This window comes from Salvia splendens, chromosome 19, assembly GCF_004379255.2.
Source record: "Salvia splendens isolate huo1 chromosome 19, SspV2, whole genome shotgun sequence".
Classification (NCBI taxonomy): domain Eukaryota; kingdom Viridiplantae; phylum Streptophyta; class Magnoliopsida; order Lamiales; family Lamiaceae; genus Salvia; species Salvia splendens.
Window position 1 is genome coordinate 3,436,600 of NC_056050.1, and position 24,553 is coordinate 3,461,152.

Below are 24,553 nucleotides of genomic sequence, written 5' to 3' on the forward strand. Positions count from 1 at the left end.
ATGTTTATAATTTCAAAACAATATACTCCCTCAGTCCCAACTAAGTTGAGTCGTATTCTTTTTTGGATGTCTAAACAAAGTTGAGTCATTTCCCGTCTTGACTAAAAACAAAAGATTCTATCACTCTTACTTTATTTCATAATTTACTTTATACTCTCTTTATCTCTTCTACTTTGTTCTCTTTCCTAGTTTATTTTACTTTCATTTAATATATTCAACATAATTTCTTAATTTTCGTGTCCAAAAGTTTTGTATCAACTTAGTTGGGACGAAGGGAGTAGTTTTGTTGTTATATTGTACTGATTTTATCCTATTAGTTCTACTTTTAATTATGATAGACAATTGAAAAAATGAAAATTTATAATTTTATATTTCAGATTTAAAATTTATTTGTTTCCTGTCCCATCCTAAGTGATACATTTTTTCGTTTTGGGATGTTTTATTCTAAATGACATATTTTTAAATATAGAGAAATTACTCTCTTTACTTTACTCACAAAATAACACTGCATAAAATGTCGAATCGAATTAAAATGTTTTTACTTAGAGTGGAACAGAGTGAATATGATTTAAGTGCGAATTAACTCTTTACGAAATAATTCATCCCACTAGAGTTGCAATTACGTTTCTAATCATTGAAGGTATGTATGAGAAATTTATTCTTTGGATTATCTATTTTTGTAACGGTTTATTTGCATTTTATGTCTATTATGGCATATTTAATCATAGTGGATAATGTTGATTGTACTATTCTTTGTATACAGAGTGAATCATTTCTTGTTAAGTCTTTGCAATAATATAAAAGCTTCAATATTAGGTCGTTGAATTCACACTGAATCGATGTAAATTTGGATAAAAAATTTAGTGCACTTATATCTTTCACATTAAATAAAGATTGTGGAGAGAAATTTACATAAGTATTAGTCTTATCCATTTACATGGTGGGAAGTATTTTTTATTGTTAGCATTGCATATTGGAGTATTATTTAATGACATTTTTTTTTCTTATTGTTAGAATCGTGCACAATTATATACTTGTATGATTATACACTATAATTGTCATTTTATTTTTCCATGGCACATTAATTTGCTAATATTTATATTCTATGCTAAAAAATATAAAGATATTTAATAAATTTAAGCTGACCAAAAACTATTTTTACTATATTAAATTTTTGTTAGTATACCATAAAATATCACTATAAACAAAATAGAGTGAGAGATTGTCATAATAAATATGAATTAAATTTAAAATAAAAATAAATAAAATAGTATACTCAAAATCACCAACCATAAAGTTTAATCATATCAACATTATTCGATAGTTCGTACATTAAATATTTTTATAAATAAAATTGTTTCAAGAGTTTTGTGATGACTCTAAATTTGAATAAAAAATACCTCCCACCATATAAATTGGTGATGTATATATACTTGTGTAATTTTTACTCCACAATCTTATTTAATAAAAATGGTTTAAATGCATTGAATATAGGGTACTTAATGCTTGTATATATGGATATTTGTGGACATGCAAAATTTCTATATCTGTGAAGCCATGTTTATAGGTGGAGGTATGGTCCATGTATATATCTAGTTGTCAAAATCTTATTGGTAGGGCATACCACATCAGCTGTCCACCGTGGTATGCTTGGAGCACTGAATTTTTTCTGGTAAAGTTGTTTACATTTCGTGTCAATGTATCATTAAAGCTTTCTTATTGAGTGAGGTCCTATATGTTATTTTGTAATTTACAGTTATATTATAAGTAATTTGGAATTTATTATAAGTAATTTGGAATTCACATTAATTATCGCTCTAACATGGAATTCAGTATTTATACTCCATCCTTTCTTGGTTAATACTTCTAAATTTACCTCAATTACATGAATGCATAAATTGTCTTAATTAGCTGGACAATAATGAGTATTATTAAAATCATCTTAAATTATTGCTCACAGTAAAAACATCTCGAATTCCTTGTTAACATACTTCTAATTATAAATAATAGTAACATAATCATGAAGTCTTATATAATCAATGTTATGTGATTATTGAAATATGGGATATGAAAAAATAGAGTATCATTTATACTTAATTGAAATATGTAATTTTTCATTTAAACTGATTATATAATTTCATTTTTTTACAATTTTTTTGTATTTTGTTTATTAATATACTTATAGAGATTATGATCGAATAATGATGAAGAGTAAAGGATTATGGTGTGGATGCTATAAATTTTCTCTTCAATTTCAATTGAATCTCCTAATCTCTCTCCTCCTAGATTACTACTAAACCATTAAGGCATTAACAATGTTCAATAAAATCAATCAATCTCGAATCATTCTTCTATTTTGAAGGATTTCAAAGTCGAACTTATAATGTTTATGTGTGTTTTTTGAAAAAAGAAATATACAAAATAAAATCTGTGTATTTTTTGCAAAAAACCCAAAAAAGCTTGACGAGGTTATTGAATTACTAAACTTAATTTTTTAATTTTCTTAGTGGCCATTCACTAAAACTGTTACCGTCCAGTTAGATACTCATAATCTGATCGAGGAAGTAATTTATCGGCTCAAGATTAATTAATTAATTATTCGAGCAGACTTGAGCTTTTAATTAAACAAACTAGTATTGTTGAGATGTGTGTATCAACTATGAAGCCATTGTATGAAATAACAATATTATTTGTCAGAGATTTTTAATTCGGAAAGGCCATTTCCTTGTTGGCCTATTGAATTGCATGTTGCAGGCATTAACCTAATCCTACGTCAGAGGATTAATTAACAGATTATTTACACCAACTATTCAACAACTAACCACATTAAGTATTTTTACAACTCACGCCTCATCCTCCATTTGTAAGCAACACAACCAAAAAATGTCACTAGTAATTGAATTATTTTTAAAAGTATTGTCAAGTAGTACGAATTTTACTTTAAAATGAAAATATCTATTTTTGAAAGGTACAAAACATTATTATTAATAGTGTTGACAAAATTGTTTGCTCCACTGAAAATTTTCATGAATGGCGCATGACCACTTTTAAGTAAATAACAAAAATTTCAGAAAAAATATCATTCAAATATTGATTTTATTAATTAACTTATTTTCAAAATATAATATGTTGAGAAATTCAAAATACTACCAAGAATTTAGTCAATTCTTCTACTTGCAATCTTTTCGCAATTCACATTATATATGTCTTGTTAGGTAAGCTACATGCATATCGAAATCAAATTAAATTGAGATAACAAATTGATTTGATCATTAGATCATAGAAGCCCACATATCTGTTTTCATGCAATACACAAAATAAATAAATAATAATAACTGATTGGATATTGTCTGTGAACCTAACAAAATGCCCCATTAAAAAAGCAAAATATTGGGTGCAAGTTGATTCAGAAAGAGACCTTAGATTTTAAAAAAATGAAGTTAGACTTGGAGGAGAAATATGAAATGATCTACTATCTCAATAACTGTTTCCAAAAAAAACACCTTTTTTGACTTGTGAATAGAAATCAACACTATTATGAATAATGAATTCCATCAATCTTTTAATTGATTGTCTATCTGTATCTCAATTTATTAGTTGTACTTAAATATCAGATTGCTATCAAAAGATTTAAACCCATTTATTATGGGATTTGCAAAAGGTGAACAATTTATGGTATTTTCAAATAAATATCGTCAAGGGATGTTGGGGTACAGATTCGACACAATGAGGAGACCTATTTTACATGGATAACATAAAATAGCAAAATAACGATTGAAGAAGTAAAATAGTAGTAGCTACTATAAAGTTAATAACTAATTAAGTAGTAAAAATTAAGATCTAATAAGTATTTTAAAAATTGATTTTATGTGACATGTATTGAAAACAAATATTTCTATAACCAGATGTTTTTTTTGTTCGACTTTGAAGAACAATTAAATTTTTCAAGCGATTCGAGTGGTCAACTGCACACTCCCCTAAATCTGTCATTGTTGTTGACGAATTCGACTAGTTTTCTTCACCACATGAATCAAGTGAAGAAATACTAGTATATTTTGAAATATTTATCTCACTACCAAAACTTATGACAATCTCTACCAAGGATTTTATATACTCTCTCCGTCCTATAATACTAGTATATTTTGAAATATTTATCTCACTACCAAAACTTATGAAAGTCTCTACCAAGGTTTTTATATACTCTCTCCGTCCTATAATAGATGACACATTTGGGAAATGACACGGGATTTTAGGAGATATTGTTTTGTGTGTTAAATGGAGAGAGAAAATAGTATATTTATAATAATGTGAGAGATAACTTTTTCCAAAAAAGGAAATGTGCATCTTTCGCGGGACAAACTAAAAAGGAAAGTGTGACATCTATTATGGGACATAGAGAGTATTAATTAAATGTGGATGATTGCTTATTTACTTTTTTTTTATCATCCTTGATTAAAAATTCTATAATTAGAATATACTCATATAGTATTAATTCATATGTATTAATTTGGTAATGTACAATTAAAGCTAGCTAAACAAACCCATTTAATGGTTCCTAAACTGGATTGGGTCCAATGATTTTATGCTTGACCAATGGAATAAAGGGTTGGGCTAGACAGTTTAAAACTAGGCTTGAGTGGCTTCCTTGGCCCAATGTATATATTCAACTAGCCAGCCCACTGATTTGGTGTTTTGCAACTCTTACTACAAACTCGTATAATAGTGAAAACAAATTTAAAACAAATTCACACAGCGAGCGCAGCGCCTACCTACTACTGCTTCTTCTTCTACCGTCAGTTTAAACTCGCATTCAATTTCCACCATTGATGGAGCAAAATTCCTTCATAAATCTGCCATCAGAACTCACCACCAACATCCTCCCTCTCCGAAGCATTTCAATCAGCAAATGCGTCTGCAAACCATGGCTCAATCTGCTCCAGTCCGACGATTTCCCCAAATCCAAAATCAAAACCCCACCCGTCCTAGCTCGCCTGATTCCGACGGAGAACAACTCAATTCGCTGCAAAATTTTCGAATTCGAAGACAAAGACAAAGCCGATGTGGAGAGCCACGCTCTTCACCTCCACCAACTCATAGATCTCGGAATCCCTTGCGAAAATTCAGAATCAATACATCTATCTCGGGCAGGTAATGGATTGCTTCTTCTACACTCATCGCTAGAGCCTCACATTTACATATGCAATCCGATAACTCGTGAATATATTGCAATCTGCTGCCCCGGTGAACGCTCCACGCTGAATTTGTTTAGATTGATTTATATTGTTTAGTTTGGATTATTTTAGTGTCGTGTAGGTGAATTTGTGCAATGTTATGTAAGTGAATTTGTGCATTTGTGTATTGTGCATTATTTGATATTGGTTTTCCATTTTGTGATATTGGCTTAAATAGTATCTAATTATTGAAAATGTTTAGGTTTGTGTATTGTTTAATTTGAATTGTGAATGTTGTGGAGGTGAATTATGGCATCATCTTCAAGTTCTCGTCGAAGACTCTTACGTGGTCCTGAGGACCCTTCCGTATTATATCTTCAGAGACAACACGTCTCTAATAATATATGGGCAGGAGTTGAATCAGAAGACGTACGCTGCAGAAGATATGAAGGAATCATTTGGGATGTTTCCTAATAGACGGGATGAGGTTCGGCGGCATATTGAGGTGTGGTCAACCAAAGGACATTGACCACCATCTTATCACCGCGTTGATTGAACGAAGGAGGCCAGAGACTCACACGTTTCACTTTCCAGTTAGTGAAGCGACGGTGACATTGGAAGACGGGGAGGTCTTATTGGGCCTCAAAGTTGATGGTGATGCTTTGACGGGTTACATCCCCAGGATGTCAACTATTGGATCCAACTTTCTCTGAATTATCTTGGATTTGTATTAGATACAGTTGAGTTGAAAGAAATGGTTTGGAAACAGATAAACTTATCAAATCAACTAATGATTGAATTGAGTGATAAACACGACCACTATATAAAATTCCAACTAAGGATCGTGTTCATCACTCAATTCAATCCTTAGTTGATTTGATAAGCTTGTCCGTTTCCAAACCATTTCTTTCAACTCAACTGTATCTGATACAAATCCAAGATAATCCAGAGAAAGTTAGAACCAATAGTTGACTGGGGATGTAACCCGTCAAAGCATCACCGTCAACTTTGAGGCCCCATAAGACCTCCACGTCTTCTAATGTCACTGTCGCTTCACCGACTAGAAAGTGAAACGTGTGAGTCTCTGGCCTCCATCGTTCAATCAACGCGGTGATAAGATGGTGATCAATGCCCTTTGGTTGACCACACCTCATTATGCCGCCGAACCCCATCTCATCGATTACTGCCAAAACACGCAGATGTATGGGAACATCCCAAATGATTCATTCATATCTTCTGCAGCGTACGTCTTCTGATTCAACTCCTGCCCATATATTATTAGAGACGTGTTGTCTCTGAAGATATAATACGGAAGGGTCCTAAGGACCACATAAGAGTCTTCGATGAAAACTTGAAGATGATACCATAATTCATCGACACAATATTCACAATTCAAATTAAACAATACACAAACCTAAACAATTTCAATAATTAGATATTATTTAAGCCAATATTATAAAATGGAACACCAATATCAAATAATACACAAATTCACCTACAAAAAATTATAACACAATTCACCTACACAACATTAACAATTCAAACTAAACAATCTATCATTATATAAAGTGACAGTTTCGTGAAACTTTTCAGAAATACCAATTCTATCCTTTTTGGCGGGAAAACTGTTGATAATTGTTCACTCAATAAAAAATTACTCTGCACAAAACTTTAAGACAGAGCATGGCATGGGATATTGTGAAAGCCTTTTATTTTGGGGAGCATGGCACTGGTACTTATGCTTGCATAGGTTTTGTAAAATCAACTCATTTTCAGAATTTTAAATTTGTTTTTAATTCAATTTATACCTGCACTTTAAAAATACTAAAAAATACCAAGAAGAACCTGTGATATAAGCATCATAGAATTAAATGACAATTTTACAGCATTAAAAATAAGTAACTTAGATAATAAAATCAGAATTATAGAACATGAAAAATTAGCAAGATAGATATAGAGAGAGACCGAGATAGAGAGAGAGATGGGGATATATATAGAGAGAGAGAGGGATAGATTACAGCCCTTTTTGTAGGATCGACATAGGTTGTAGTAATTTTATACTATTTTCTATTACCAATATATTTTCCCCATATTTCCAAAGCTCATATTGATCCATTTGTCCCTGATAATAAATGCAACATATATTAGTAATCCATGTAAGTCATTTCTTTAAATAAAATGGAAAAATGTAGAAACACCATTAAATTCAGTAATATTACCTGCAAAGCATTAAGCAATTAGTGTATGAAAGATTATAATGTCACTATAATGATTAGTACATGAAATTTATTTCGAACTATTGTGAAATTTCTGGCAATTCAAAAAAATACAACCTCTCAATCTTTTCTAAGTCTTAATGTTATTTACTAATTGGATTGAATACCTAATCTACTTTATGATCAGGAAAGTGATTGAATTAGTAACTTGCTACTGATTCTATCTGAATGGCAGATTAATAAAAGTAATCTTAGTTGTAGTGCGCTAATTGCAAGATGTAGTATTATGTGTTTAATATTTAAGTATATGTAGTTAAAAGAAGCATACTTTAGCTATATTCTGAAAAAAATTTAAACATGGATGATATAATTCTGACTAGGTATAGTAATTAATCTGTACCCATTAGATTGAGATGCAAAAACTATAACTGAGTCTCATTTAGTTATGATGTATTAAAAGAAAAGAATTTCATACCTATTCCGTTATGTGATGATGAAATAGAATAGCTTTGAGCCCCCAAGTCTGACATGTCATGTATGCTTTTCCTTTTTCCTGCATAGTGAAAGGCGGCTAATATTTCATTAGGGTTGAGTTGTTTTTTTAACCTCAAGCAACCATATATATGGAAATTTATATAATCTAAACTCACACATGTAAAACATTGCAATAAGCTCTAATTATTCATATTTATTTTTCTGCTATAATGACTCACTTAATCAAATTCATATTTAAATACTCAATCTCTGTTGATTTGGGCAGAAAAATATTTGAGGAAGCTGAATAAATATGTACTATTACCTTTTGTATAACTCTTCTCTTCCTACGGTTTGTTTCATGCTAGAGTTCAATAGGTGTTCATACGTGGATCACACCTGTGCTCTTTTGTAATCATTGTTTAGACACCAGCTGTCACCACATTTGTGTCTCTCTCCTTTTCCTCTAATGTGAGAGTCTGCTGCTCCAGATCTGTGTCTTTCTCCTTCTCCTTTATTGAGAGAGCAAGTTTTATTTCTCTCTCTATTTCCTTCAATGATAGAGGCGGCTGCTATCTCTCTAGGGTTTCATTTATTCCTTTTGATATTCCTATCAAAGAGTGTCCTTTAAATACTACAGACTCCTTTAAATACTACAGACTACAATAAATGAGATATTAATGTATACAGAAGGCCCAATCAGTGAATATTAATGTATACATGAAATTTATTTCGAACATAGTAGATTTCTAGCCGTTTAAAAAAATACAACCTCTCAATCTTTTCTATGTCTTAATGTTATTTTCTGAGGGTATTTTACTTCACAATCAAATGTAATGCTACTGATTATTTTCTGAGGGTATTTTGCTTCACAATCAAATCTAATACTACTGATTAATAATAGTATTGAAACACCTAATCTACTTTATGCTCAGGTAAGTGAAATTGAATTAGTGACTTGCCACTGATTCTCTTTGAATGACAGATTAGTATTGTGTGATTAATATTTAAGTATATGTAGTTAAAAGAAGTATAATGAAAAGACTTATTTATTAATAGATTTTTATGACAGACTATATTAATTTTGTTATTTGGAAGGCCTTTCTAATTATTATGTTTCTTTGGGAACCTAAATGACTTTTTTAAGAGCATGCTGGCCATTTTTTACCCTATAAATACCCTTTCCTAACTGCTTCTACAATCACTCACCAACCCCTCACAACTGAAAACACTTAACTGAATCAGCACACAAACTTGGTGGAGTTTCTTTTCAAGTTCTTATCTGCATTCCCCTTGATTGAATCTTCTTTATATATTTCTTCCTATTTCTGAAATGCACTTATCTGTATAGAAGTTAGTTTATGATATATAGCTCCTGTAAATACTCAGCTAGGAAGAAATGAAAGAATGTGTTTTTCTTACCATTTTGTCATTTTTGTAGTATTGGTTGTTTTCCTATTGTTACCACATCTTCTTGACTTTCCTTTTCTTCCTTTTTTATGACCCTCTCAGTAGCATAATTCCTGCACAAAAATGGTCTTTATTTACTGTTACAATTCATCTTCTGACATTATATGATTTCCATCTGATTGAATAGATTGTGGAGTAATGTCTCCTTTTGTAACATGCTTAAACAATCTTTCCAAGGCAATCACTACCTCCACCATTAAAGTACTCTACCATTAAAGTAAGATGTGTCTGTAGGTATGAAGGGGTTCCAGAGGATAAAAATGATAACAGCCTAGAGTGTGTTTTGCATGATAATGTGGTATGATCTTTTTTCTACCAAACCAGTGTTGTTAGGGTCGCGGGTCGGTCCGGGGCAATGAGGCTGGACCCCGGGTCGCGGGGCGAGGGACCCACGAATCGGGGCGAAAAATTATTTATTATTTATATATTAGTAATACTAATGATTAAAGATAATTCACTATAATATAAATACTTATATTTACATAGGAAAAAAATATTTTTAAAGTTCAATTTTGACATTGGTAGAAAAGAATTATTGGAGGAATTATAATCAATTTACTTATTATAATATTTAATTAATGGATTTTAAAATAGAGTCATTTTGGAAAAAGATGAAAGATTGGAAGAAATAATAAATTATTATTTTATTTATCTTCATTTAAATAAACATAATTATTATTTTAAATCTCTTCATTTAATCATAAAACATATTATCAAATAAACATGTTCTAAAGATTACTAAATTAGCTTTATATAAACCTAATATTAAATTATAAATATAAGAAATTAATAAAATATGTTACTTATACAAATAATAACAATAGAAATAACACTAATTGATGGAGTACAATAAGTCAAAAAGCAATTTCATTTCCCAATGTAAACTCACTCTCTCTCTATCATCATGTCTTCGTCTCCATCTCCCCTCCCTCTTCTTTTTTCTGTGTAAAACAAAAAATCTGCAGGGCCGACGGCAACAGGTAAGCCCCCGCCGCTAGTTCCGTCTCTCGCTCCAGTCGCCCCGACCGCCCAGAGCGCGCCCCGACGGCGCCACACGTATCTCGCTCGGTTCACCCATGTTGGGGCGAAGCCGGCCTCGATCATGGCGACCCGCGCCCCGAGCGCGCCCTGGGCGCGTTTTTGACAACACTGTACCAAACAACTATGCTTTTATTGTAAACTAAATGGAACTAATTATTAATGTCTTTTGTGTTACAGGGGACAAGAATCCAAGCATCATTCAGTCCATGTTTATGTTATCTCCTGTAAATTCTCAGCTACATGATTATGCAGTTATCTAAGTTGAATTTGTCATTAAGTCCATGTTTATGTTATCCTAATTTCACAATGTTACTAATAGTGCTAAATATTTTGCATATGTAAAAACTCATTTTACAATGTAGTTTTCTTACCTTGAATCTGCCATTGCCTCCATGCTCATGTCATCTTTTTTCAAGTCATGCTTCCTTTGATTGATATTTTTGTAGATCAGTCCCTGCAATCAGTTTGTTGTTATATTATTGTTTTCTGTTTCTAAATTTACTATGTTTCTGGTTATTTTAAATTAGTAGCATTAGCTACTGTTTAATGTCATTTACCTTATTTTACAGTTTATATGCATTCTTGGTTCTTTTCCTGCCACTTCTTTTTACAATCCATGTACATCATCACCTGCAAAAAGTTTTAAGATTATTTTCTTTTATTTAGAAATATAAAGATAAAAATAATACCCCTCAGAGTGTGTTTTGCATGATATTAAGGTAGTATATTCTTTATTCTACCAAACAACTGTGCTTTTATTTTAAACTAAGTTGAATAAGTTATTAATGTATTTTGTTTTACAGGGGACTAGAATCCAAAGAACACTCCCTAATAATATTACACAGAAAATGGCCTCTCCAGTTAAAAATTTACATATTTTATTCTTTAACAATGAAAAAGTAAAAGAAGCAACCAATTTTGGAGAGCTATTCATATCACAACTCTATGTCTAGACCTTCAAGTTCATGTCAGTAATTGCTCAAGCCTTTGTCATTTGTTTATTTTTTGTATATCCTCATTTGCTAGCACTTGCAAAGTAATGTATGAAAAATAATGTTAGTATTGATAAAGACCTTGGTTTTCTGACAAATAAAATGTCAACCAATATAAAGTTCCATGACATCTATTTAATCCACAAATAACAATTAAAATGTGAAGAAATGGGTTCTGTGACATAAGTACCTAAATTTAAATGCAATTAGTGTTCCTAATATGAGCATAAAATTAATCTGTTAAAAATGGCTCTAGGGTTAACCTTTTTCTGGATTTGTCGGCTTTGATTTTGTCATCCTTTTTCCATTGTTGTCACGATTTTGAAGTGTGTGGCAGAGAATCATAGCTGCTGCAATATTATGAGATCTATTCCTAGCAAACATTTTTATATTGAAATTAATTGAATAACTAAACATGCAATTAAAAACTAAAACTTATAATTCCAGAGTGAACAATTGTTTACCTTTTTCCTGGTTTCGGAGAGGTTCTTTTGCTGCCGACGTGGTAAGGTTTCGAAGAAAACCTTCGGTGACTTCGGATTGTGAAGGAAATTCAAACTGCAATCGGTGTGAAGCCGTCACCGATTTGGTGTTTAATGGAGTGTAGGCACCGTCCTCCTCCTCTGTTTCTCCGTTTACGACGGAGGAGGCGGCTAGAAGGTAGAGGAATTTGGGTTTCGTCGCACAGAGTTTTCGCCGATTTGTGGTTCAATGGAGTCCTTGTGTCGTCCACCGCCTGAGAACGAGCCATTTTTCGTCGATGGAGGCGTGGAGAAGGTGGTTGAAATTAGGGTTCCCGTCTGATGCGGCGCGCATACAATGTGACAAAGATCTATATACTCCTATATTTTTTATATAGTATCGTATTAAACACTAAGTTTTGTTAATTATGCTTATAATTTATTTAGTTTGATAAGTTATGTAAGTTTGTTTGAAATATCGTATGGGCCTATAATTAGTATTATTAACATGAGAAGTTGGGCTTCTCAATTTATTTTTTTGTCTGGGCTTCTGTTTATAATTGAGTTGGGCTGTGAGAAAAAACTATTACAAAAAACGATCCATTTGTTATTTTATGATTCAATTTTAAAACATGGGCTTTTGAGTAATTGTTTGCATGATCGTGCCATACTTGCTCATACTTTAGAGGTTGTTGATGAGGTTAACCAATTCATGATGTCGTTGGATCAGTGTCAGGGTCGAGTTTATTTGAGTTCTGATAGTATCTCAAACTCAGATTTGACATCAAATGGCTTAGCTGAGATACATTCTGTTGAATTTTTGAATAAGTTGAAGTGTTCAGGTACACCTAATCATGAATTGTTGTTGAAAGTTGGTACTCCTGTGATGTTGTTATGGAATATAGATCACTCGAATGGATTGTGTAATGGCACCAGACTGATAATTACGCGTTTGAGTGATTATGTTTTGGAGGGACAAGTATTGGGTGGCATAATGTTGGTCATAAAGTTTTGATTCCCCGTCTTTAATACCATCTGATCCAAGGTTGCCATTCAAATTCCAACGACGACAATTTCCTTTGGATGTGTCGTATGCAATGACCATTAACAAAAGTCAAGGTCAATCTCTATCTCATGTTGGATTATTTTTACGAAAACCAGTCTTCAGTCATTGACAGTTGTATATTGCTATATCTAGAGTTACGAGTCGTGGAGGTCTAAAGATATTAGTTTGTGGAGATGAAGATGATAATAGAAGCGATGCTACTGTTAATGTTGTTTATAAAGAAGTTTTTCAAAACTTATGAACTATTGGTTGGTTTGTTGTTGTTTTCTAATTTTTCTCTTTAATCTTTACTCAAATAACATGTTCTTTATTTATGTATCTTATTCTAACTAACTTATACTATTTGATCATTAGTCATACATCTCTTATTTGTCGTTTATTTTACTTCACTTATATCATAAATTAAAATTGTATAAAATTGATTGCCGAATATGAAATATTTCAGTTATAGTTGATGAGTAAATTCGTCATTTAGTATAAATGTTTTATTTATAATCACATTATGTTTTTATAAATCTTTATATTATTTTTAATTCTTAGTTTCTATATTTTATTAAAATTTACATTTATTATTTAAAAATTATATGCCCCGTGCATAGCACGGGTGTAAATACTAGTTTTAATAATTTCTCACTATTGAACCCAATATCAAATAATGTAACACCTAAACCCAAATAATGCAACACCAATTTAAAACCCACATAAATCAAGTTGCTCAATTTTTAAGCTAGAACAACACTCCTAGTTTAAACCCAATTTTAATAACATTTATACCCTAACTAAACACTAATATCTCAAACATTAATCAACAATAATGCATTCAAACAAGCCACTGCACAAAATAATAACACAACACAAATTATCAACTCATTACAAACCCTAACCAAATTACTCCATTATTGTAAAAAATAAGCATACTAACCAAATGATATATCAAATATGCGGAAGAATGACACCGATTAACTCCTTGTTGATGCAATTGCAAGAGATTGGCGTGCTTGGGGAAGAATGCGCCGCTGCTGCTGTGCGTTGGATGTGGTTTGGCGATTTGGGGAAGAAATCCCGATATATTCCCTTATTCTGTGAAGAAAAGCCATTGAGGTTGGCGTTTTTCTAAGTAATCTTTAATTATTTTTCGGAAATTCAATCGTAACACGTCAATCAGACTGGCGTGTTCTAAATCACAGACGCCATCACTAATGGAGTTTTTAACCAGTTGGCGTGTTTAAATAAGTACCGTATTTTTTAATTCACAAATTAAATGTAAAACGCCAGCATGATTGGCGTTTTCACTTAATAAAACGCCAGCTCGGTTGGCGTTTTCCCCATATATGGAACAATTAACAAAGTGAGTACATTTTTGTTATTGTAGTAGTAGAGTGCCCCATACATCCGATTTTCTCTTGAACCCGACCCTACTATTGGTTACAGATTTTCTTTCGATTCAGTCATTGAATGTAATGGCAACCTTCATTGGGCACTATATGATTTCGATAATATCTTATGATCAGTGCTTTTGATCTTGACACAGAACGTTTTAGCATCTTCTCTGCCCCCACGGTAGATGGCCTCATTCTGTCTTATTCTATAGTTGGGGTTGTGATGCTGAATGTTTGGAGGGACTGCCTTGTTCTGTCTTACATATTGGACTAGGGCTGGCAAATCGTGTGGGTTGAGTCGTAATCGTATCAACCCATTATCGACCCAACCCAATCGTGTCCCAACCCAATGGGTTCGTGTCGGGTTCGTGCGTGTTATCGTGTACCCCCAAAAAAAGTCAACTCTCTGTTAATGATAGTAAGTTAGCTTGACACGGCACGATCATGACTAAAAGATGATGTTATTATACTATTTAAACATGGTATTACAAGATAAAATAAAAAATTACCAAATTAGTAATTATTTTCTTAATCAAAATAATAAAATTAAAGTATAGTAATATTAAATCTAAATAATAAAATTAAATAATTAAAAAATTTAATTTTTAATAAAATAAAAGCATAATATTTTCTTAAAATTTATAAAAAATCAATTAATATTTTTTAATTAATAAAATTAAAGTATAGTATTTTTTAATTAATTAATTAAAATTAAAGTATTATATTTTTAATTAATTAATATTAAAGTATAATATTTTTAATCAACAAAAATAACTAAAATTAAAGTTTAATAATTTTTTAATTAATAAAAAAGAATTATTTATCTTAACGTATAACCCAAACCCGACCCGACCTAACCCGTTATCTTCGGGTTCTTATTGGGTCGATCTTATAAGAACCCAAATACTAAACGTGCGTGTTCGTGTCGTGTTAATTTCGTGCGGGTCCGTGTCGTATTAAAAATTGTGAGCCCTAACTTTTTATATTGGTTTTGTAATAAAATGTGAGTGAAGTGAGTTAATAGAATGTTAGACCTATTTACCATTTATTGTAAAAGTGAAATCTGAATTTTATTATGAGAAGGATCGAAATGACAAAATATAACTCTTATTATAAGACGGAGGAAGTACTAATTTGAATTCATATTTATGATTAGACGTGGAGAGCTTATCCGCCATCGTCACGTAAAATTTATTAGTAATAAGTTGATTTTGATCCGCTTCTCAATTCTATTTTTAAGACAATCTATATTTAAAAACCTAGCATGTTTTCAATAAAAGAAATTATATTTACAAGAATCATATTATCAATCAAGTATAAAATCTCAAAATTTTCAATCCCAAAAATTAAACAAAGTCATAATATCTAAAACTATCGTGATCTTTAAGAAATATATTGAATTGATTGTCCAAAAAGTCAAGCCTAAAAACAAGTCTTGCTGAAATAGTTCGATGCTTTTAAACCAATCTATTTTTCTTATGTTTTTCGAAATAGAAGGATGGATCTAGGCGAGGTCCGGGGAAGGGTCGATCGACACACTACCGCAACCCATGAATGCCGCTAAAAACTTCATTAACCAAACTTTGAAGTTGTCGTCGAACCCACAATGTCACATCTCAACCTTTTGCAGAATAGGTTGGGATAGTAACTCATAGATTAATGATAGAGGATGGTGAATAGAAACATAAAGATTCTTGTGTTTGAGAAAGAAAAAGAGAGTTAGTGAAATAATAATAACAATAATAGTAATATATAAACATATATGAGAAAATCACATAAATTGAATAGCATAAACATAGCTGAAAAATGAAGAAAATATACAAGTGGGTTCATCTCTTTTGTGTGTCTTGCCCTTGCTCTTCATCCACAGCTGGGGTCTCAAGATGGGCTTGATTATCCAAAAGTTTTTGGGCTTGGATATGGGCCTCTCTGTTTCTACCCCACAAGAAACTGTATAGCCCACCCACCAGCAATCCACACCCCAAAACACTGCAAAACAAATCCATTTCTTCTTACATCTAATTTAGTCATGGTAAGCAAATTTAAAAAGAAAAGAAAAGAAAAAAAAAACTGTAGATATAAAATTTAAATTGTTATATTTATAACGACAGTAAATTTTAAAAATGGTCCCAGAACTAGTGTTTTTCACGCATGCGGTTCTTGGAAAAAAAATATCATCAGTGGTGCCTGAACTTATGTATTGAGATTCGTTTTCACTTTTCGACTTCTTTTTACTAAAAAGCCATCAAACCACTAAAAAGGTTAGTAAGAGCATCGTTAACGCTCGCGGTTGGGCCACAAAAAATGAGTCCCGGCCCGAGCGTCGCGTTGGAGGGGGAGGATTTGCGGCCTGGGCCGGGCCGGGGCCCGGGCTCGCGTTAGATGGTTCGGGACGGGACGCAACGCGGCCGGGTCCAGGGTTAATTCGTGTTCGGGCCGGGCCGCAAAGGAATTTTTATTTTTTTAAAAAAAATTGAATTTTTTTTATAAATACCACTCCATCCATCTTCGATCGAAAATTAACTTTTCCGTGTTATAAATTTTCGGCGTTTTTTATTTTACGTGTAAAATACGTTGAAGTTGTGAATAGTGTCATTTATTAGTTGCGGCCCGGGTTGTGGCCTGCAGGGTTAGAGCAGTTGGGGCCTGAGACTCAAATTTGGGGGAATGATGACGTGGAGGGGACTTGGGGCCTGAAACCGGGCCGGGGTTAATGATGCTCTAATAGCTTGTGTACCCGATTTGTGTTTTATGATGTCGCTTTTGGTCGAACGACTAACCTTCCCCAGTGAAGTGTTTCGTTGAGGAAAAGAGCGGAGAAGATGGCTGCTATGACGAGCGCCAACGGCCCGAAAATGGCGCTGAAAACCGGCCCTTTCTTCTCGATAACCCAAGCTTGCAGCCAATAACTCAGCCCTGTCACTATCACACCCTGCAAAATTCCACATTCTTCAATCAAACTATTTAAAAAACACAAAATCATTTCAAACAAAATCGATTATAAAAAAAAACTTCACATACGCAATAGGCGACGGATAAGAGATCAACATCCCATCGAAGCTTCCAGGAGGAAGGATGCCTCTCCACGGCGGCAGCGTAGAGCGTAGACGAGAGGCAGCTGAAGCCGCATTGCAGAATGGTGAGGCGCAGTTTGCCTGGAAATTGGTTGAGGAGAGGAGCCTGCATAGTGATCCACATAGCGTAGAAGAGTTGGCCGGCGATGGCGAGGAGAGCGCCTTTGATCCAATCGTGGTTTGAGTGAGGCTTTTCGTCGAACAGGTGGTGGGCGGATTGAGAGTAGAGAGGTGGGCCCTTGAAGAAGGTGAAGGCCATGGTGCCGGAGATGCCTAAAATGGCGCCCAATACTTTGGCTAATCCATGCCATTTCGTTATACTCAGCTTTTCGATCCTAAATCAAGATATTCATCATTCTCTTACTGATAGATCGGATGAAATTGTACTGTATTCATAGTCTTTTTTGTATGGTAAGTAAAAAAATTATTTTAATTTCTAAAATTTGTTTAATAGTATATATAGTATAAATTTATATTAAAATAAATACCATCAAATCTAGTACTCCGTATTATTTTTTAATAATTTGTAAATTATATTATTTTTTGCTATGATCTTTTATTGAAGATCCATATTTTACAATTTTATGCATCAAAATTGATGATAATAAAGAAATGAGAATTGAAGAAAGAAAATAATTATTATAATTATTTATAGGGATAATTTACATTTATTATATAAAATAATTATTTATAAAATTTCAATGCATTATTTTTAATATATGAAAATTAATTATAATTCTTATAGTAATAAAATATACTATGAAAAACAAAATATTGTGTTACCTTGGGTTAACTGGGGTTATTAATAAAAATACATTAAAATTAATAGTAATAATTTTTATATACTTTATTGAAACTTAAATTGGATTGGGTTAAAATGATGACACCCTTGTACATAATCTAAAATTGAGTGTGAGTTCGTTTTATAAACAGGAAAGTTTTGTGTATACTTTTTCTTGATTGGGTAACAACATAATCATCGATTTGGAATATATAACTTTATATCACTCACTTTTCTACTATTCAAGTTAACTACGTAAATACTCCATGATACTACTAACAAAGCTCCAAATAATGTGGAGAAACATGTATTGTTATCTTGATTCACACTCTGTCTATGTAATTATATACAGATAGAGAATATAATACGGAGTATAAATTACTCCTAATATGTAAAAATTTCCTATGTTATACACTGGAACAAATATGACTATATTTGAAACTAATCAACTACTCGTAGTTCAATTTATAATTAGGAAATAAATAATATCGCACTCTAATTAATTAAATTACCTTAAACAAACGGCCATGATGAACACCAAAGCTGGAACAATGCTAAGTATCGCCGTGCCAAATGTTGCGGAAATATACTTTAATCCTTCTAAATTCAAATTGAAACTCAATGCTAACCTACACCATATATCACGTGCACCTACCATCAATTAGCATTAAATATTTAATAAAAAAGTGATATGGTCAGATATTGAAGTTACCCATATGAAGAAACAAAGAAAATTTGCAGAATCCAGTCCATGAAATAGGAGAACCACCATTGCTAAAATGCAAGAAGAAAAGAAAGGACAAAAACAACATTAATCAATATTTCATATATACTTTTTCTCTAAACAAAGTTTATATAATAGAAATTGACCTGGTGAAGAAAAAGGCGAAGGGGAGCAAAGCGAAGAAGGCAAAGGCTTGTCGATAGGCGACGAAGACGGAAGGCTTCATCCCTGAGGACATAGCTGCCTTTGAGAGGAGAATCATGCCTGCATAGCTGCATTGTAACACTACCACTGCAATGTATGGCTTCTGCTTCTCCATGCTAAAGGGAAGAGAAATGTTATGCTACTTATTCTCACGATATTTTAATAAGTATGTATGGTACAACTTATGTGGATACAACTCAAAATTTATAGTGCATTTCTCTCATATCACTATCTAGTGGCCTAATGTACACTTTTTTTATGAGCATGCATGGATTCTACTTCCTAGGTCCCATATTTTTAGTCCACTTTATGTTGGGCGTGACTATAGGCAGAAGTGAGTAGAAAATATTAGTGGAATGTAGTATGATATAAACAATCTAACATCGGTGTACAAATAGAACTGAAATCACTATATAAGTCTCATGGACTCCTCTTCCTGTTAACCAATTGGTTTTAGGAAATATCCATAGATTTCTGTCATTGGTTGTATAATAAATGTTAATGGAATGTGGGGTTGTTACGGACTCAATTCCCACATCGGTTGAGAGAACTGGTGCGGGGTGTATGGACTAAATATACTTTCTCTTCTAATGGCTAGTCGTTTGGGATGAGTTCTCTTGTTTGGTTTATATCACTTGGTGCTTTCATTGAGAGTCCAAATGGCTCGGAGTGGTGGCCGCGCAACAAACTCGCCGTGACCAACGAGTACGTTTGGGGCCGACTCAGGGTGGTGACCCATGGAGTGGTGGCCGGGCAAAGAATCCATCGTGACCAACGTGGCCGTGACCAACGAGAACTCGGAGTAGTGGCTCATGGAGTGGTGGCATGGCAAAGAACCAGCCGTGACCAACGAGAGCGTTGGCCCTTAAAGGAGGGTCGAATGTTACAGACTCAATTCTTACATTGGTTGTGAGAACAACTGGTGTGTGGTATATAAACTAAATGGGTTCTCTCTCCTAATAGGCTAGTCTTTTGTGATTAGTTCTCCAGTTTGGTTTATATCAGAGGCATATTTAACATTTATGAAAAAAATAAAAGTGGATAATAAATGGATGAAAATGACAAAAGTTGACAAAAAAATTAGGGTATGGAGAGAGTAGTAGTATATATTAGGTCCCCAACCACCAACCATTATTGTTAGTTTTCTAATCTTGATATGTTTAAAGCAAGACTCAAAAATAGATTAAGGACTTTTGGATCGAACTAATTGTCTGGACTGTCCTCACATGTTGTCAATTTTGTCGTTAGACTCTCGGAATTGCAATTGAAACTATTGAGAAGCTCTACCAACTCATCACAACTATTTAGTGGTTGAATGTTTGATGACAAAATTGACAATCCAGAAGAACAACTCAGACACTAAATTAAACCCATTTTAATCACGATAATGGATTTTAACTCACACATTTCAAAATATAAGTCATTTGCAGTAATTACCCAAATGACAAAAATTGAATCTCCTAATGTGAATTCGCATTCGATACACATTGTTGGTGCACTTTAATTTGTGTCCCACTATTTTTGGGTGGATGCATTAGCTTCAACGTTATCACTCACGCAACTTTCTTTTTTTTTTATGAAAAAAGCATTTATGTAAAAGACAAGTTATATATTCAAAAGAAGTTTCAATGCACGATATGTGAGAAATTCAATCTGGATATAATTGAAGGAAAAGTAGACATTTTTAATTACAAAAAGTGACAAATTTACACTATGGTGGTGACAATTTTGTCTTTTAAAATTACATAACTTGCATACATTTGTAATGAATAACGTTAAATCAAGTAGAAACAAGGGCATAATTAAATGGATGCATGTGAAAGGTTGAATAACATATTGAATAAATTACTATTCCATCCGTTTTATAAAATATCAACTATATTCATTTTGGTTTATCCCTCAAAATTATGCATTTTTTGTGTTTAGAAAACTTTTTTTTCTTTTCATGAGGTGAACTAAAGTACTTCAATCAATTTTTTTTCTATCTCTTTATTGCTTACCATATATAACACCATAAAAATGGTTAAATGAGATATTTTTCACAGACGGATGGAGTATCATCAAATCACCGTGACAAACTAATCTTATAAAAACACAAAATTAAAAATGGAGTTATTTGCGTTGAATTTTTTAAAAATTGGTCAAAATTAAGGACACATAGAAAATTGTTCTTAAATTAATAAGGATAAAATTTTCAATTAAGCGAGGAGAGGGCCTCCAATATTTGGTGTGTATATGTTAGTTTCTTTGAGTTTTTTTTTAAGGTGGGTGAAAAGTTTTGCTTTTGTAACTACTAGTGCCATAGTATAATTTTTTAAGATTGCTCATTTAGGGGGAAGATCTCTAATCTTTATTGCAAAATCATCTTTTTCACTTAATGTCTTTTTATTTTGTCTACTTATTTACTAGCCCGGTTTTAAAAGCATTGTACCTATACAATTTTATCAAGACCATAATCAAAATAGTAGTGTGGTGTGAGTTTTGAGGAAAAAAAGAAATAAACATATAAAAATCCAAGAGAAATCAAGAATTACCGCAAACACCAATATATAAAGGGAGAGAAATTATATACTACTATGGGCTATGGGGGGAGGGATGCTCTATGTAACATCAACAAAAATGGGGTAAATGCACATCACATCAACATGATATATTAGTGCACTACACCACCATTTCCTCTTTTGCATCCACTTTTTCTTGGTTTTCTTTGATTTGGGTTTCCTTATTCTTCCCCCAAATGACGCAGTACAATCCCCCTATCAGTAATATTTGAACACGTGCATATTTAAAAATTAGTACTCCCTCCGCATTTTCTGTGCTTATTTTGAAAAAAAGATAATTAAATAGTTAAAATGGAGAGAGAGTAAAGTAAGTGACAGAATAAAGTAGATAAAATCTTATATACATTATTCTCTCTTACTCTACTTTTCTCCACTTTAATTAATTACTATTTTTATTTTTTTAAATGAGTGCAGAAAATGAAGTGACTCAACTACCGCAGAACGGGGAAGTACTACTATATGACATAAATCAAATATTTTCCTTGTAAATTAAAAATGGTCATATGTACATATCAGTGGCGGATCCAGGACCCGAAAATGGCGGGGGCGGAACTTATATTTAAATATTAAATATTTAATTTAATATTATTTTTAATTATAAAATAAATAAATATTATATTAATATTTAAGTAGCCCTAGCTTCATTAATAAAATATAAACATGCTTCAGCTTGCAAATATGTATTATTCATTTTAAAATAAAAAATTATATAAATATAAACATGCTTTAGCTTGCAAATATGTATTATTCATTTTAAAATATAAAATTATTATAAATATATGTACATTTAAAATCACTGTAAATATTATATACAAAAGTGATATAAGTAGAGCACTAAATATTTATATTTCAAAAATATTTAAAATGTTTATTTTGTTACATAGAGAATAATTAAGATGCATGGATCAAATTATAAGTACTTTAGGATAAAAAAGACTTTAACACAAGATTAAAAATAATTTTAACTAAAGAATAAATATAACAACATAATATATGCAACTTAGTAGTATTTAAAGGTATTATTTTGATAATAAGAAGAAATATGAATTGATAAAATAAAAATGAAAAATGAAAATAAATATGTTTTGTTGAGGATTGAACCCTAGAAATCTTAGTTAAAAATTAAACAACCAAACCATTGAACTAATACATTTTATATGACATTTATTGAAAATAAAAATATTTCTACACTCTAACGGAGGGGGCGGATATGCTATTTTCGGCTTGATTCAATGAAAAATTTAGGCTCTCCGGACGGTCGGGTAGGGGTGACCGCCCCCTGGATCCGCCCACTGGTACATATATTATTAATTAGTCTATTTGTGGTGTGATGATCCGATTTAATTTCAAAAATTAAATGATTAAAAACAAAATAAAGTGGGGTTTACGAAGACATACACAATATGCGACAGAGAAAAGATTGAGATCCCATTTAACTCGCCACTTTGATATGACCCTCTCCATAGCCATTGCCCAAATTGATGATTGTGTGCAGCTAAAAAAGCACTGCAACATTATCAGTCGAAATTTCGATGGATACTGCTTCACTAGAGGTGCCTATCACACAAAAAATTAAATTAATTAGAAAAAAAAAAATTAAAGCAAACAATAGCATTAATTTAATGTAGTTGAAATTAATTAATTAAATTAACCTGCATGACAAACCATGATGCCCAAATAAAATTGGCTGCAAGCATAAGCATGCAACCATGCACCCATTTCTCATTGGAATCCTTAGAATTCATTGAATTTGAGCATTTCATCAACTAACTAGAGGCCCTTTACGAAGGCCTACACCATTGCTCCCGATAAGCTCAAACCCGAACCAACAAATTTCGCTATTCCAGCTGAAGTTCTTATCGAACATGTCTCAAATCTGGTCACATTTTTTTAAACAAAATTATTAGAAAAAATACTAATAAAAATAAAAAAATTGTGTAATTTTGTTATGTTATAAATACCGAAATATAACAGCGATGAGAAAGGTGAGAGCCGGAATTGTGTTGATGCCAACGGAAGCAATGTTGCGGAGACGTAGTTTATATTGCATATGAGTATAGATTCGAACTCAAAGTTATGCTGCAATTAAATTTAATTAGTACAACTATTTAAATTAATGTAAAGTGAAAAAAAATCATCTTATAGGTCATATATACCCGAAGAAAGAACTCAAGAAAATCTTCAAGATTAGGGTGTAGGACAAAGGGTGATCAGGTTCTTCCTTTAAATAAGAAAGAAAAAACAAACATTAGTTGATGAACAATTTGAGGTAAAAAAAAAGTGTGAAATAAATTAGTAAATAAAACAAAATTAACCTATCGAGAAAGAAGGCGAATGGAGCTAGGTTATGGTTGCGAACGCCTGGCGATAAACAACGAAGATGTAAGGGTTCATTCCTCGATCAATGGCGACTTTCGAGAACATAGCCATGCCTGCATATGTAAGCTGCACCAATATCATTCCTAGGCAACCTTTATTTTCTTCTAACATACTCACCAACTTCAATTTCCCCCATTTTGTTTTTCTTTTCTTTATGGTTTTTTTGTGTGTGGTAATCAAACCATGAGCTTTGAGGTATATATATAGAAGAAAAACCCTCATCCAGTTTCACCACAATCCACACTCTCGTGCCGTGGCCATCCGTGTTAATGAGACTCGTGTCTTGTTTCACCAGACATATCACGATGTTATCTAGTTGAACGTGGTGAAATGTTTTTCAAAAGACAAAATCTTGTGCAGGATTCTGTCACGCAGATATATGGCACGATGTGAAAATGTGGATTCTGAATCGGATACTACCTAAAAGTGGTAAATATGTTGACCGTCAAACGACCTAAACTTTTGACGTGGGTGCATCTTCTTTTACTAATGTGAATGTACATGTGGCCATGTGGGGTCAATTTTTCAGTATGGTTGTAGTATATATTGGCAAAATTGTG

General features: G+C 32.4%; 1 protein-coding gene, 1 long non-coding RNA gene and 2 pseudogenes across 13 annotated transcripts; 1 reads left to right on the plus strand and 3 right to left on the minus strand.

Moving 5' to 3' along the window:
* The first annotated feature begins 4,744 nt into the window (after positions 1 to 4,744).
* On the plus strand, positions 4,745 to 10,751 carry LOC121779643. Of its 2 annotated transcripts, XM_042177004.1 has the most exons (3): positions 4,745 to 5,148; positions 9,566 to 9,629; positions 10,550 to 10,751. In XM_042177004.1, exons 1-3 carry the CDS (start codon positions 4,907 to 4,909, stop codon positions 10,598 to 10,600), a joined length of 357 nt encoding a protein of 118 aa, XP_042032938.1. In that variant the 5' UTR covers positions 4,745 to 4,906; the 3' UTR covers positions 10,601 to 10,751. The 2 variants fall into 2 exon arrangements, with proteins under 2 accessions (XP_042032938.1, XP_042032937.1); XM_042177003.1 differs by lacking the exon at positions 9,566 to 9,629.
* LOC121779644 lies at positions 7,058 to 12,243 on the minus strand. 11 transcript variants are annotated; one of them, XR_006045869.1, is made up of 7 exons: positions 11,829 to 12,238; positions 11,628 to 11,737; positions 10,930 to 11,002; positions 10,221 to 10,826; positions 8,187 to 9,384; positions 7,863 to 7,940; positions 7,058 to 7,293 (listed from the first exon to the last, which is right to left on the minus strand). It is a non-coding gene; the product is annotated as an uncharacterized LOC121779644 (long non-coding RNA). The 11 variants fall into 11 exon arrangements; XR_006045867.1 differs by having other exon boundaries at positions 7,863 to 9,384; positions 11,829 to 12,243; XR_006045865.1 differs by having other exon boundaries at positions 7,058 to 7,940; positions 11,829 to 12,236.
* A 3,746-nt stretch (positions 12,244 to 15,989) lies between these two features.
* On the minus strand, positions 15,990 to 19,286 carry LOC121778457 (annotated as a pseudogene).
* A 2,428-nt stretch (positions 19,287 to 21,714) lies between these two features.
* LOC121780170 lies at positions 21,715 to 24,215 on the minus strand (annotated as a pseudogene).
* Between the last annotated feature and the right edge of the window lie 338 nt (positions 24,216 to 24,553).